Below are 16,103 nucleotides of genomic sequence, written 5' to 3'. Positions count from 1 at the left end.
CCTCCCAAATTAAAGGCCTTGGGGGCAGTCGCCAGGTGTTTCAGTACAGTGGGGGCGGTGTGATTTCAAAAGGTCTGTACTCACCCTCCCCCCCAGCCCGGCCCCCAGAAAGTCTTGACTCCTGGGAACGCGACAGCCAGCGGGTTTCTTCAGACTGGAGCTGCTGCGGAGGGCTGGGGAAGAGCAGGGCGGGCCCGGGGCCGCTCGGGGGCTCGTGGAGCCGCGGGGGCCCAAACCTCTAGAGACACCTGCGAGTCGGGCTTCGGCCGCAGTGTCCAGCCCTAGGCCGAGCCGGAGCCGCAGCCCAGCCCGGCTGCTGAGAGCTTGCTGCCTCGTGCGCACTCCCGTAATTCGTTAATTGCTGTAAATCCCAAGGACGGCCACATTTGATTACACATACAGTATAAGAACCGACAACAAAGCGACGAATTAATTACCAACTTCATTAACATAGGTCCCCAAATTAAAGGCAGCGAGCTGTTTCTTTGGGCCCACTTGCCGTGGTGGTGGTGGTGGTGGGTGGGTGGGGGGTGTTTGGAAAGAGATTTTATTTTTCTTTTCCTGCACGGGTAGTTGTGAGGGGAGAGCTGTCTTCTGCTCCCGCCAGCCCCACCCCCACCCCACCCCCGTACACACACAGGCCGTAGTTGCATTTGTCCCCCTACCCCCCAATACTCCGCCCAATCTGTTTCTGCCTTTCCAGGGACTCGGATCGGTTTGAAAGCTATTGGATCCCGCTCTCTGTGCCAGGCGGAAAAGTAGGGCTGAGGTTAGCTTTCTCCGGCTGGGATCCCCCAGTACCAACATCTCCCTGCCTCCCAGCTCCCAGACCTGGGCTCAGGGGGCGCCAACCCAGTTAGCTCCAGGAGGCTCCGCAGCCTTGGGAGTTTGGTGGCGTTTCTTCTAATGCAGAAACTGTTTCCAGCGGAGGCTCTTGCCCACACCCGCACCCGCGAGGCCTGACCCGGCCCCTCCTGCTTCCTCCCAAGCAGCCTTGGAGTTAGTTTTTGGGGTTCGTACTCTTAACAGCCTGCTCTGGGCTTCTCCATTCCAAAAACACTGAACGGAAACCCCGAGACCAGATCTCTTGCTCTCGGGGACCGGGGGATATTTATAAGGACTTAAAAAAGAATAGAGAGGACGCCGAATTTTTTTTTTTTTTTTTAAATAAATAGTTTGTTCTTTGGCTTGTGTAGTATCTACCTCCATCTTCCCCGAATGTCCCTACCTCACTCCCAGGCCTTCTTGCTTCACTCTTTCTGGCCCTCAAGGTGGTCCGGCTCTGTTTGAGAGGACACACTCTTTTTAAGTTTCAGTATGGCTTGCTTTCTGCCTCTGATCCATACTTATTGCTAGTGTTGGATGGGAGAACCCAGTTCTCTCTTACCCCCACCCTTCTCCAGTCTTGACTTAAACACTTTTGGCTTAAATTGTTTGTGTGTTATTCCCTAAAATTAAAACCAAAAGGAAAGGGGACAAGAAAGGAGTGTAGAGAAATACGAGGGAAAGAAGGTAAGGGGAGGCCTCCCTGTCCATCATTTTAATTATACAATTAGTTCACATGCTCCGGCCCATAATGTATATTTTAAGCAGAGCCCAGTGTCTTTCAAGAACATTCTGGTAATGTCGGAGGCCTGGATTTGTTGCCTGCTCTTCCCCCCGTGCAGCAGCGGCCTGTTTTCCTCCCCCTGTTGTGTGTTTTTATTATTTTCCCTCTGGCTTAGATGTGTCAATCATTCTCTCCCTGCCATTGGTTGGAGAGTTTGCGTCAAAAAGTTGCCAGAGAGGCGCTTTCTCAGCAAATCTCCCTGAGAGCGGAACCGACCTCAGCTCCAACTCAGCCTCCACTGTTATTAAAAATAAAAATCGCTACAGCAGCCCTCACTCACCACGTCTACTTTGTATGTATCTTAGAGGGGCGCACGCGTTTCTAACTCAGGCCACTTTCTTCATTTTCTGTTCTCTGGGAAAAAAAAAAATATCTTTTTAGTTGTGTTTGACTTTTTATGGAAGGGCGAAGACTGCAAGGTTTCTAACTGAATACTCTTGATTTCTTTTAGGATAGCTGGCTATTTGGGATTTTGAAGGATAATTTGATTTTTTTTTGTTCTAACCTCCAATGCGGCTGTAAGGTAAGTGTCCGTTTGTCTTGTCTGTTTATATCCATATCGATGTGTCCCTCTGTCCATCATCACCCCAGCACCTCCAATAGACCGACCCATGCACCACTGCGAAAGTGGAGTTCTTCTGAAGCCCAATGTATTTTTTTTTTCTCTTTTATTTGAAGTGTAATAACGATCATTGAGAAAAATTGACGATCTGGAGAGAGGGCGGGAGTGGGAGGGCGGGAGGAAGTGTGCTCCTGGGGGTCGCCACTACTGCAAATCGTCGTCGAAATCCTGCGAATCTAATCTGGGGTGTTTGGGAGGGGTTTTGTTTGTGGGTTTTTATGTCCACGCCATTCTGGGTTTTTCCCTTCGATCTTTTGGCCCCCATGTTTGGTTGGGGTCGTTTGGATTGATCCCAAGGACGTTTTTAGAGTCCGAGACAAAAAGATGCAGATGTAGCTAGGTGGGTGGGTTAAGATAATAATAATAGCGTGGAGGCTTCCTTGGGCCCTTGCGCCGGAAGACCGGCTCTTTTGCTGGTCGGCTGGGACCGGCAGCCACCGCTTGAACCCCAGAAAATCTCTAAAGAACGTGCACGGAAAACCGAGCGGTTAACCGAAGAGGCGGGGAGCGCCGGCGTCTCGTCCGCCCCGGTGCTCACCGCTCTTTTTTGCTCGCCTCTCCCAAATTCAAGAACAGCTCTGTTCTCATCCTCTTCCCTGGGAAGGCTTCCCTGTCTCTCTCTCTCTCTCTCTCTCTCTCTCTCTCTCTCTCTCTCTCTCTCTTTTTTAATTTTAATTCACACCCCCCACACACACTCCAATCCCTGGGAGTGCGGCTCCCCTCCCCCTATCACACGCGGTTGTCGTGATCCTAGACCTGGGTCACCAGGCCGAGGCAGCAAGGAAGTGTGGTTTTTCAACGTGACTTTGCTGGGGATGGTTCGGTGCGCGCTCCACGTAGCCCTCCGCGAGCACCTGGGGAGTGCAGAAATGGTGGTGAGTGGCCCCTGCTCCGCCGGAGGCCGCAGCGGGGCTGGGGACGGGAATCTTTCTGCTGGGGACGCGGCCCCTCAGCTGTACTTGGATGGTGGCTGCGGTGGGGCCCGCCCGCGCACTCGTGCACTCTTCTCAGGCTCGCTGACAGCGAAGTGTTGTGGGTCCGGGCCGGGTCGGGATGGAGGGATTCGCATAGGCACAGCCGCTGCTCTGTCTGCCCAGGGAGAACCATCCGAGGGTCTCTGCCAACACTGGGCCTGGGCGACGTGTCGCGCCGCAAACTCCGAAGAAGTCGTCGTGTTGATGCATTCAAGTGACTATTGAAAGCATATGTTCGATTTCAGGGCACAGTTTTTTTTTTTTTTTTTTTTTAAACCCAAGTGCCCCATCAAAATTCCCCTTAACAGACAGTAATGGTGTGCGGAGAAGGCCGATCTTCGTCTACCCGGCAGTGAAGCGTGACTTGGGGAGGGAGGGGAAGCCGCTCCTTGAAATATTGCCCTCCATCCTCGAGTTTCGGGGATCAGGATTTCTCCTGCTCACCTCGCGACTTTTTCTAGCCACCGAAAGTTATTAGCACTAGAGGAGTCGCGAGGAAACTCCTCCCCCAAAGTAAGGTAGACACCCAGGCTCCTTCCAGAGCTAACACCCGGGCTTTCTCCTAATGATAATTAATAGTCAAGGCCAACCCTTTTGGCACGTTTCTTCCTCCCTCCCTCGCGGGTGGCAGAGTTGTTTGATTCCCTGAGGCCAGAAACTTTCACTCGAGTTCGCCGGGGAGAGGCTGGCGCCTGCTGTTTTCCGCGGTGCCCATATATCTCCTTTTTCTTTCTTCCTCCTCCTCTTCGTCGTCCTCCCAGCCGCAGGCCAGTCACCAGTCCGCGTAGTTTTGTTTCCTTTCCATCATGCAGAAAATTAATCAGCCAGGACGAGAAGCAGAGCTGAGCACGGCGGCCTGTAATTAAGGGACGTGTGCCCCTCGGATTATCTCGTTAGTTTATCAAGAAAACATTTATTATAATTAATTCTCGGACGAGGTAATTATTATTGAGCGAGGACACAGCAACTGGTAGATGGGCTTCTTGGAAGAAGAAAAAAAACAAGGTGGGGGAGGGGGAAGCGACAGATTGCACGAATTGACCGTTAGATTTAAGGCTGCGCAGGCCGACGTGGGCAGTGGAGCGGGACCTCGGGCGCCCGGGCTGCGGGGCTGCGGGGCTGCCGGACAGGAACGCCGGACAGAGCCACTTGCGCCCGGGGGTGCGAGCGCCGACCGGCTGCCGGGACTCGCCGCGCTACCGCCGGTTCCTCCCAGGCATGAGTTCTCCAGAGGCCACCTCGCCTCGTGAGCGGTCATACTGAAAGGGTATTTCTTTTTCCTCTTCTCCACTGCTTAGAGAGGAAGGGAGACAGGCGTCCGGAGAGGGATTCGAAAGTTAGATGGACGCTGTCCGCGGTCCCTTCTTAGGGTAGGGAACACCTTGTTTGGTGGTTGAGAGTATCCCGTGGTTTTATTTTTGTTTTTCCTCCTTCTCTTTTAAAGGTTGATCCAGCAGTAAAAGTGAAAATAGTCTATCCTGAGAATTCTAGCCGTTTTGTGATGGCAAGGGCAAAGGAACTCCAAGAAGGCTGTCGTCCTGTTGCTTTCTGTCTATTACTGTTTTTTATCTTGGAATGTGTTACTTTATTGTATGATGTGTCAGGCATTTCTAATTGGATGAGAGCTAGACATGTAAGAACACTTCCATATTTCTCATGTGTACTTTGATATGACTAGTTTTCCCTATAGCAGCTCAGAACTTTCCAAGATAGTAATGTATTAAACGAAAAGAACTCTAGCTTAGAGGCTATTTAAACAAATAAATGACTGTATTTTAAAAGCAATATTACCTTCATGGCCTCTAAATAACTGCATCCTGGAAAGAGAGGAATACAAAACAAATTCTTTGTAGGAGCAACTACATTAGTTTTACTGATTGATAGTACCAACTCCTCCAAGAAGGACATTTATAAAATTACATTAAATTATATCTTAGAGTGAAAAAGTATGACGTGTGCTCTGAATTTAAATTAGGAAGAAGTCCCAAGTTACTGAGTTCCATTAGCGGAACTTTGTGCCTTGATGTCTTAAGTAATGTAAATATGAAAACCCAGAGTCCTTAAAACTCATTAAGACCTTGGTAAAAGTAAAAGAGAACTGCTAATCTTCTATCCGCCATTTTGAGGAAATCTCCCATAGTGTCAAAGTTTCAAAGGGGAGAGATCCTTGCAGGATGAGTGCCACATTTTAGGAAAATAAAAGCCAGACCTGCAAACTGCTAGCTTATGTATATTGAATACTGCTAGCTTATTTTGAATCTCTGTGCTGGGAGGAGGCAGGAAGAATTCAACTAGAGAAAGTAAATAACTTCTTTTTCTTCCTTTCTCCTACCCCCGGCTCATTTTCTTATATGATTGTAAGAAACTTGAAAGGTAGGGAGAAATTGTATTAGTTTCATAACTTTGGGTGTTTATATATCTGTTTTCTCCAAAACTAGAATGTGCAAAAGGCAGGTCAAGTTAATAGGAAAACTCTGCCTCAGCTGCTGAGGACCCAAATGTCCGAAAATTTGCCTCCTGCAGAATCTGCAGCTTCCACACATCAAAATCAACATGGAAGCGGCTTGCACTACAAATGCACACACTTTCTACTTGCAAATGTGGGGGCCTGTCATTATCTGATTGGTCGAATTCTAACTTTACTTCAGAATTTCTGGCAACCCCTGTGCCAATCTTGAAGACTTTTTTGCAGCATGTTTAAATATTTGATGGATGTCGCCTAAAAGTTAAATACTTGTTTGTTTAGCTTTAGTTGTTTTAGACACATATAATCAAGGTTCTCCAAAACCCTAATAAATCTGTTACTTACCTCGAAATCTAATTATCCAGACTACTAATTAGGTGAAAATGATTACTGGAAATGACTTTAAATGTGGAATAATAATGGTTGGGCAGTTTTCTCAAGTTTGTTGTTTAGCAAGTTGGTATTTTAGATGTTAAATGCACTGACATTTTAGGTTCGCAGCAGTTGAAAGTGGTAAAAAGCTAAGATAATTAAAATCTCTGCCATGGAAAGGCAACAGTCTGGGGAGAGGTAGATTTCTTGAATTGTTTCTTTGTTTCTCACCAATGGGCTTTGTTATCAGCATTATTTATTTAGCCAAAGAGTTCTTTGTCTCTGCAAATGGCCCCAATCAAGTTTTGTTTGAGACAATTAGCTAGTGCCAGCCAATGAGTCCTATGCAAATGTTGGGATAGGAATGCAATGTGTGCATTTGAAGGCGTGGGGTTTTGTTCTTGGGGAAGGCAGATTGTAATTGCTTTCTTAGGGTCCTTTTTTTTTTTTTTTTTTCTTAAGTTTAGGGTGGGGGTGGGGAAGACAGGTTTATCTGGTCTCCCTCTATCCCTTCTAGTTCCAGAGCAGCTGGGGGTGGGGGGGGTGGGGTTGTCTGCAAGTCCTTTAAAAGCCCCTGCCTTGCCTAGCCCGGGCTCTTTTTAGTTAGTGGTGGAACGTGAGCTGCTGCCTCCGAAGCAGTAAACCAGCACCTCTGTTTGTTTGTTTGCTTTGCCCTTAGTTCCACCACTTCAAACCCACCCATCAAGGACTCTGAACCTGTCCACCCCAGGCGAATCGAGATCTTCCGGCTGGGTCTCCCCCATTTGGGCCGACTTTGCGCCTCCAAACAACCTTAGCATGATGTCTTATCTTAAGCAACCGCCTTACGCAGTCAATGGGCTGAGTCTGACCACTTCGGGTATGGACTTGCTACACCCCTCCGTGGGCTACCCGGGTAAGTGAGCTCTGCGGCACTCCTGCCCCGCCCTTCCCCACGCCCGCACCGCGGGGTTGTGACACCCTGTTTCCCCTAGCCCGGGGGTTGGAGGTCATGCCGTCCCCACCCCAGCTCCTGGTGAGGTCCCTGCTGGGTTTTCCTTGCAAAGAAACAGCAAGAGTCACCAGGCATTTACTGATCGAGGAGAGAACAGGGTCTGGAGTGGATCTGCAGCGAGTAGGTGGATCTGCAACAGTTGCAGAAAATCACGCCACTTGATTCTTAATTCGAGTGGCTTGGGGACACGCATTGGGGTAGAGTGAGAAAGGTACTGCCCTTGTCACTTGGGGGCGAGGCCCTTGCTTATAACTCCACGCCTAGTTCCTCCGAAGGGCCCCTCTTGGAGAAGCGGAGTTTTCTCTCAGTGAGCCCTCTGCAGCTCTCCCCACCTCGCCCGGAGCTTCCCCTCTGACCTCCAGTCCCCTCGCCTTTAATTCGGAGAGGTTGTGACTCCCCCAGGTGCGGGTGCATCCCCCCCCCCCATCAGATCTGTTTTTTTTTTTTTTTTCCAACCTCATAAAAGTATGAACTATGTCCCCATTTCAAAGATGGAGGAATAAAGGCTCTTGGAGTGCTAAAAGCCGTCGGAGCAGGATCGAGATTCGCCCCATCAATCCTAGTTTCCCATCTTCAGAGATGCTTTAATTTAGCCGAGTGGCTTTTTCGTTGCGTTGGGGTTTGAGGTTGATTTTTGGAGGATTGGGGCTCCCCCCTCCCCATTTGTATTGTTAGCTTTCGGAGTAATGCTCTGGCTGGGTGATCTCCGAAGTCAGGCAGAATTGGGGGCTACTCTGGAAAGGGCAGCATGTCCTGCGCTCCCTGGAAACCGAGGGGAGATCATAGAGGGGGAGGGGAGATAAAGGGTGGAAGGCGGGATAGTCGGAGAATCCCCGGAAACCCCTATGACTGAGAAACTGCTCCCCCACCCTAAAGGGCCCTGGGCTTCTTGTCCCGCAGCCACTCCCCGGAAACAGCGGCGGGAAAGGACAACGTTTACCCGAGCCCAGCTAGATGTACTGGAAGCCCTGTTTGCCAAGACCCGGTACCCAGACATCTTCATGAGGGAAGAAGTGGCGTTGAAAATCAACTTGCCCGAGTCCAGGGTGCAGGTAGGGCAGATCTGAGCAATTTTTCCTGACCATGCCACCCCTCCCCCAATCGTGATGTATGTTGAAGACTCAGGAAAGCCCCAGACCTTTGCTAGGACTAAAGGAAGACTTCAGACTCTAAACATATGGGAACCAATTAACTATTCTTCTTTCTCCCCTTTTTGCCTCCCCATTTCCATCTAGTCCTATAATCAAGGGTCTTTCAGTCCAGGTTGCAAGATAAGAGTGTCAGGCTACTGTGATGAGTCCGTGGGTCTCTGTTGGGCAGAGACCCAGCCTTGGGCAAGTTTCAATGGTAGTGGTATGGTATTTTAGCTGTTCCCTTCCCCTGTGTGGAAATCCTCCCCTATTCTCATGGACTGTGAGGGGTGAAAGAATCTCAGCTCCTCCACAGTTTTAATAATATTTACAGATGAAGAAGTAGAGCAAATGACTTGCTCAAGGTCATACCTAAATTTGGTGGCAGAACCAGGCTAAAGAAACAATGGTGCTTTTACCAAATAAGTTAACACAGTAAAAGTGTGTTTTCTTTGACTTCTTAAGTATTGAATAGAATTTTCAGTTCTAGGTCATTTAACAGATAAAATGCCTTTAAAATATCTCTAGTAACACTCCTCTCCCTTGGTTTAGTCCCCTAAACTTAACCCTAAAGTGGAGAGGGAAAATCAACTCCGACTTGCCTGGAAAGCAAGCCCCACACAGAGTTCTCTGAAGAGTGTTTAGCATCTAAACCACACACACACTCACCTGGAACTCTCCTTCAGGTAGGACAAGTTTGTGAAAGTGCCAGCCATCAGCATGAACTGCAAAGCAAAAATGCCTTTTCAAAGTGGGTTGGAAGAAGTTTTAGCACTTGTGAGGATTGAATCAAAGTCCTCACTGGAAGAAAGAAATGGCTCTGAATGGTTGGTGGCATTGAGTGTGGCCTTAGGGGCACCACTTTGCCACAGTTATAATACCGAAAAGGAGAGCTCATTCAAGAGGACAATTAAGGACTTGTACCCTAGAAAATGCCAATAGTTCTCTGATAAGCCCCCTCACACACCAAACACGACTCCTGCATTACAGAGTGTGAACAGGGCTGGTGAAAAGCATTTTCAAAGTTGTAGGCAGAGGTTTAAGTTGACAGGCCAGTGAACATAGTACAGGAAATGGGGTCTATGGGCTGGGTGGCACTACTCTGAAGGCACAGATTTGAGCCTCGAAGACTATAGAAGGTTCTCTCCTTGAGCTCAAAAAAGAGAACATCCAAGTCACTCTATTCACAAAAAAGCTTTCAGCAAATAGTGGCTTTTAAGACAGCTTTTCTCAACAGGATCATGTCTTCTGAGCTTTTCTTTGTAAGCAAGTCTTTCTAGGAGAAACAGAATATAAGGTGATGGAACCAATCTCTATTAGCTGTGGATCCCTGGAAGAGGGAATGTAGACTGTTTGAATTTAGGCTGCTGTTTTGGCATGTAACAACAGCATTGTTTGACCTCTCTTTTCTCATGTCTCCCTCCAAAATACATTCCACCATGTTTGCATCCCAAAATGTAGTTTGGTCTATGTGCATATGTCTATTAGAGGTGAAACAGGAAAGTGAGATGGGGAATTTTTAGCCATATGATTTGGGATTATTTTAAATAATGTTCTGGGCTGGAATAAGATGGGACAAGTGCTTTTAGACAAAGCCTCCCCAACTTTCTCACAATTCCACAAGTGCACATGAGAGTGCCTCATCATAGGACTGTAGCAGCAGGGAGAGTGTCTGCTTAGTTCATCTGTCCATGTAGGACAGATTTATATCTAGGAGCCACTCTTGTCCCCAAGGAATCTATGTTAAAGAAGCTTCTTTCCCTTTCAAGGTATGGTTTAAGAATCGAAGAGCTAAGTGCCGCCAACAGCAGCAGCAACAACAGAATGGAGGTCAAAACAAAGTGAGACCTGCCAAAAAGAAGACATCTCCAGCTCGGGAAGTGAGTTCAGAGAGTGGAACAAGTGGCCAGTTCACTCCCCCCTCTAGCACCTCAGTCCCTACCATTGCCAGCAGCAGTGCTCCAGTGTCTATCTGGAGCCCAGCTTCCATCTCCCCACTGTCAGATCCCTTGTCCACCTCCTCTTCCTGCATGCAGAGGTCCTATCCCATGACCTATACTCAGGCTTCAGGTTATAGTCAAGGATATGCTGGCTCAACTTCCTACTTTGGGGGCATGGACTGTGGATCTTATTTGACCCCTATGCATCACCAGCTTCCTGGACCAGGGGCCACACTGAGTCCCATGGGTACCAATGCAGTTACCAGCCATCTCAATCAGTCCCCAGCTTCTCTTTCCACCCAGGGATATGGAGCTTCAAGCTTGGGTTTTAACTCAACCACTGATTGCTTGGATTATAAGGACCAAACTGCCTCCTGGAAGCTTAACTTCAATGCTGACTGCTTGGATTATAAAGATCAGACATCCTCGTGGAAATTCCAGGTTTTGTGAAGACCTGTAGAACCTCTTTTTGTGGGTGATTTTTAAATATGCTGGGCTGGACATTCCAGTTTTAGCCAGGCATTGGTTAAAAGAGTTAGATGGGATGATGCTCAGACTCCTCTGATCAAAGTTCCAGGAGGCATAGAAGGAAAAATGAAGGGCCTTAAAAGGGCCTACCAACCAGCAACCTGACATGGACAAACTAATCTGCTTAAGATCCTCTCATAGTTTTAGATCATTGGTTTTCCTGATTTACAAAGTGATCTATCAAATGCATTCTAGCCATGTGCAACCAAACACAACCAAAAAAATAAAAATCAAACAAAACTAAATTGTGAGGGAAGGGAGGGAAGGTCATAGCCTTCATAAGCAGAGGTGATCCAATGTTTTAGCCAATCCTTGGTTGAATCTTAGGAATGAACAGTGTCTCAAGCTCATTCACGTTTCATGACCAACTGGTAGTTGGCACTGAAAAACTTTTCAGGGCTGTGTGAATTGTGCGACTGATTGTCCTAGATGCACTACTTTATTTAAAAAAATAATGTTCATAAGGAGTCAATATGTAGTTTAAGAGACAATCAGTGTGTGTCTTATATAAATGGTACATCTGTGGTTTTTAATCTGTGCTAGACTTCAAAACTGTGATCTCCTGTTATTGTATGCAACCTTGAACTCCACCTCTGCAGGAGTTCTTCGTGATTAAATAGGTTATAATTATAAGCAAAATTCAGAGCAACTGAGTACTGATTTTAAAAAGATTACTTTTGGCTGGAGGTGAGCTGCACTGAAACTTTACAACAAAATGTCTGGACAAGGAGAGTGAGAGAAGAGAAAAAAAGGACATTAATTCATCTGTATTTTACTGTTGGTAAGCCTAGCAGTAAAGAGACATTGGTCAATTGCTCTGACCCTGATGAATTTTTAAACTGAGATCATTGTTGTTTATGCTTGCAGATGTTAACTGGAAGTTATATATGCATAAACCTTTTCTTCCTGGATTTGGCAGATATGTATAATTATATTAAAATGGTTCTAGCACAACATTGGGTCTAGTTTAATTTTACACCACTATTTATGAATGAGAAGCCTACATTCAGCCTCATCTTCCCAAATGTTTTTTTGTAGAGCAGCAAGGAAATTAGCAATTTTTACTTTTCATTGTTAATTGATGAATGAACTAGATAAGAATGACAAAATGGTTTGTAAACTATTTGACTTCATCAGAATTGTGCTGAAATTGAATTTAGAGCCTAACAATCAATCACTAGGATCTTACTCTCCTTGCTCTTCCCTCCCTGCTATAAACCTGAATTATTTCTTGGGCACTTCATTAGTAAGTTTTTTAAATAGATCAGTTCTTTAAGAGGGAGGAGAACTGGAGTGTCTCTCAGAAAATGAGAATAACAAGAATTTCTTGTTGCTATTCTCTTATTAGGGGGGGTTTTAACTTCCAAAAAATCTGAGGTAAACATGAGAGGGAGTGTAATCAGAATCTGAAAGCAATTCAGGCAGAAGTGATTTCTGAACAAAAGAGTTTCAGAAAACTTTTAAAACCTATAATTTCAGTAGTTGAACATAAGGCACTCTGGTCAGCTTTTTTTTTTTTTTTTTTTTTTTGAAGAAAGTGTTCAGGGGGAAAAAAGTTCCTTTTCAGTTGTACCTGCATTTTGTTCAACCAGTCACCAGAAAAGACAAATGGGCCAATCAATGATCATGGTGCTCCTCAGGTAAAAGCAATATTTAATTTCATTTTAAACTTCTTATGTTCTTAAATTTGACCAAAATTAAGTGACTTCTGATTGTAACTTTTTAAATGAAGGTTAGCAGTTGCAACCATTTTGTTTTCTGGGTAGTTCATTTTCCCGTCCCTGCCTGCGCATGCTCTCTTGAACTCTCCACTTCATCCTGCCTAATAGGTAAACTGTTTTCCTGCTAAAGGAAATACAATAATACAATAGTTTTACAACCAACACTTACCACGAAATGTGGCAAGATTTTCCAGTACCTACTGATAATATTCATCCTTTCACCGGAAGTAAAATTGGGGCCGAGCATTTTTCCCAGATTCAGTCTTAATCTCCCAGCTTTTCTCTTGGCAATAGTAAAGCAGATCCCAAATAACCAATTTCACACACTGCTTTGAGTTTTCAGGAAGCCTCACAAAGGGACGGGAAAGATTACCCTTTCTTAAAAAGCAATAATGACAGCAAATGTCGTGCTACTCAGCAAATACGCAGTTTCTCAACTGAAACTTAAAACGAGGTTAGAGGAGGCCTGAGCACCCTCTGAAACTAATTTTTTCCATCACCTCTGCACAACTTCGTTTAACTGAGACCATGCAGTTAAATCCCTTTGGATTGATGGAGAAAGTAGAAATGAATTCCCCCTGACCAAAGGCAACCGAGGGAGGGAAAGAGGGCGGGGAGCGAGCACTGGCTTAAAGACATCCAGAGAGTTTGATCGCCACTGTAGTCAAGACCGGATTTAATGAAGTTAAGCCCAATAACGGTGTTCGTAGGTACTGAAATGACGCTGTCCCCCAAAAGCGGTTGGACGCTATTTCAGTTGCAAAATGGCAATTAACGAAAAGTGAGACGGCACTATAATAAAAGGGCATATAATGGAGAGCAGAGATGAGGGTAGGGGTAGATCGTTTTAGAAAGATCAGTTGTCCCAAACCTTGATCTTTCCCACAAAGATTCTTGGCCCTTTACATTTCACCTTGAGAATGCTTCTTCCCTTAATAGATAAGAGAAATTCAATCAAGTCAATTAAGTTCGGGCTTTGGAAACCCTCTGGTTTTAGATAATGGTCAGTTTTCTCAACTTCTCTCCCACACGGTTCCCTCTAATCTCACTTTTGCTATTAGTGTCCCCAACTCAGAGCTGTGGCCAAAGGCTGCGGACGTCGGAGGTCGGGGGCGGGACTGCGAGGAAAACGTGGGGCGAGGTGTGTTTTCAGGCGGCCCAGGAGGCCGCAGGTGCTCTGTGCCGTATTCACGGCGCTCTTTCTTAAGGGCTGCATTTTCCATATCTTGAATGGCAACTGGAGTTACCAGGGAAAAGCACTCCCATCTCTGCCTCGGGGATCCAAGCTGGGGTAGCAGAACCAGTGGGCTCTGCAGCCTGGTGCCGCCCCGCTGGGCCGCACGCACAGCCCTGCGGGACAAGGCGGGCTATGTGGAGCCTTTCATCAGGCGGGGTTGCGCTCTTTCTTGTCTGGCTCCGGCCCTGTTCTGAACCCAGAGCCTCTCCGGAGCCGCAGCCCGCCCCCTAGGCCCAGGGACTGGGCTGAGCTGGCGTGCGCAGCCCAGCGCGGTGGGCCTCGGCAAGGCCAGAGGCAGCGCCGCCAGGCCTGCACGCGGGCGGAAGCTCAACCCCACCCCAACCCATCCCACCCGGAGTCCTGAAGTCAGGCCTCTGGTGCAGCCGCAGGCCCGGGCGCCTGTCTCTGGGTAGCCTCAAATTGTGGCAGAGTTCTGGGGTCACGACGGCTTCGGAGATTGGGAGTAGCCCTGGTAGGAGGCGATCTCCCTGCGCCCGAAGGAGCAAGCTAAAACCAAGACCGAAGTGGGGGACCGCAAGCCGCCTCCACCCGGCTCGGTGAGGGTCGGTCGGGAGACTGGAGGGACCCACGGCTGTTAGTTTTCACGACTCCCGGGAGGTTGCGCTGCAGACGGCTGGGAAGGGGACCTCTCTTCCAGTCAGTGAAGAGACAGGCCGCAACCACTGCCACCGCGGGGCTTCCCGCCGCGCCTGCAGCCTCCCACGTCCCGGGACAGACGGGACCCAGCTGGTCCCGCCTTGGGTCCCTGGGGACCCTCCCAGGAAAGCCAGGTGCTTTGGCTAGTGGGTCTGGAGGATTCCGGCCCTCTGCTGGGAGCTCAGACGCTGAGCTGGGGCTTGCAGGGGAAAGTCTGAGAAATTGTTACCCTTGGCTCATCCCTTTTCTCCTGCTCCCCTATATTTCGTTCTCCTCCGAGCGTTCTTTCTTTTTATTTTTGGACCCGGCGCAGTAGCCCTGAGAGCCTGAGGCGGGTTCTGGAATGGGGAAGTGACCTCTTTGGCGTCCGGGCAGCGACAACTTGCAATGCAACCTATTCCGGTTACCTGCAGCGCAGAAGCCGCACACAAGAGCCCGCCTCTACTTAACCAGAGGCGGCCAGCCAGGGCGCGCACACCACTTGTTTGAACCCGCATCTTATGCCGGGTGAGAACCTGGTTGTTGTTACCCCAACAAAGCTGTAACCCAAAACCAGGCTTGCCAGTGTTGGGTGGTGGCTTATAGCGTACAGAGATGGGTTTTTAAACACACAAAAGAGGAGCACAAAGAAGTCGGCCAGGAGACGGGCGCATCCTATGCAAATGGAATTAGACATCGTAGAAAAAAAATCAAAATGGGAAAACGTAAGGTCAGATTTAGCTATGACCTCCAAGCAAGGTTCTCTCCTTACTTGGAAACCATTAAAAATGCCACCTATCTCTCTCCCTCTTGTGCCACTAAAGGTTCCAAACCCCCAACGTGCTTCTGCATGCTCGGATCTGCCCCCAGTTCTCTGAGCATCTCCGTTTTTCTTCCTTAAAGCTCCATGTACCCTGTCAGAGTAGGTTGCTCTGATTTTACCAGATGCCCCATTTTTGCCCTTGGGTTACTGGGATACAAAAGACTGGAACCCTGGAACTTTTCCCTGAAATGAAGAGAGCAAAATCCCCAATGAAACCCACCCTGATGTTTTTCGGTATTCGGCTCTGAAACTGCAAATTACAGGATTTGTCTCGGACAGAATTAACATTACATGTGAAACTGTAGTGCATCAGTATATTGAGGCACGTTGGTAGGATTGCTTGGAGCATCTCTTCCAAACTGCCTGTTAATAACAACATGAGACTTTGAATAATGTTCTTTAAAAAATTATTTTACTTGATTAAAATGAAATCTAGCTACTGTTAGTTTTTCTAATGGAAGCAGTTAGAAGGAAACTGAACCAAATCAGGAACTGGAGGAAGCTTCTGTATGCAGAAGTGGCTGGAGAGGAGGATACAGGCATGCATTTGAAAGGCCTCCACCATGCAGCAGTCTTCACAACCAAGGGAGGACCCCCCAATGCTAAGGAGAATCAGTCAGACTTCCTTTCTAGCAAGCAGGGTGTTTTATGTTTAAAATCCAACCTGCTATTGACTGCAAACAAACAATAAGCAAATTCAAATAAAGGAGCCCTACCAAGTCCGACCCATTTGTCAAAGATAAGTGTAGGTGCTGGGACAACTAGACCACCGTGGGGGAAAGATGGCTTCAAATTTTGTTTTTTCTCCTGGAGGGAAAATCTAACAGCATGAGTTCTATGACTTACTTTTATTCCTTTATCTCCTCCACCCTTTACCTTCAATTCTTAGTGGAAACATGATATTGGGGGCAGGGGCAAACAAACAAAAAAGATAGCAAAAAGGAATCCCACAGAAAGTTTAATGGTAATTTGGCAAAGTTTGAATTGATATCTGTTTCACCACTACAAGGAAAAAAAGGTGTCCACAAATCAGATGGAATCCTCTGCTTCCCT

At 47.4% G+C, this 16,103-nt stretch overlaps 1 protein-coding gene across 4 annotated transcripts; it reads left to right on the top strand.

Annotated features, from left to right (window-relative positions):
• Positions 1–1,813: 1,813 nt before the first annotated feature.
• Otx2 (orthodenticle homeobox 2) lies at positions 1,814–11,544 on the top strand. Of its 4 annotated transcripts, none has more exons than XM_047540724.1 (5): positions 1,814–1,901; positions 2,061–2,132; positions 6,721–6,936; positions 7,936–8,087; positions 9,935–11,544. In XM_047540724.1, exons 3-5 carry the CDS (start codon positions 6,840–6,842, stop codon positions 10,553–10,555), a joined length of 870 nt encoding a protein of 289 aa, XP_047396680.1. In that variant the 5' UTR covers positions 1,814–1,901; positions 2,061–2,132; positions 6,721–6,839; the 3' UTR covers positions 10,556–11,544. The 4 variants fall into 4 exon arrangements, with proteins under 4 accessions (XP_047396680.1, XP_047396677.1, XP_047396678.1 ...); XM_047540721.1 differs by having other exon boundaries at positions 7,912–8,087; XM_047540722.1 differs by having other exon boundaries at positions 1,818–1,901; positions 2,066–2,132; positions 7,912–8,087.
• The last annotated feature ends 4,559 nt before the right edge of the window (positions 11,545–16,103 follow it).

Source organism: Sciurus carolinensis, chromosome 2, assembly GCF_902686445.1.
Source record: "Sciurus carolinensis chromosome 2, mSciCar1.2, whole genome shotgun sequence".
Taxonomy (NCBI): Eukaryota; Metazoa; Chordata; class Mammalia; order Rodentia; family Sciuridae; genus Sciurus; species Sciurus carolinensis.
The sequence above is the reverse complement of the archived record's forward strand: the minus strand, read 5'-3'. Positions and strand labels throughout refer to the sequence as shown.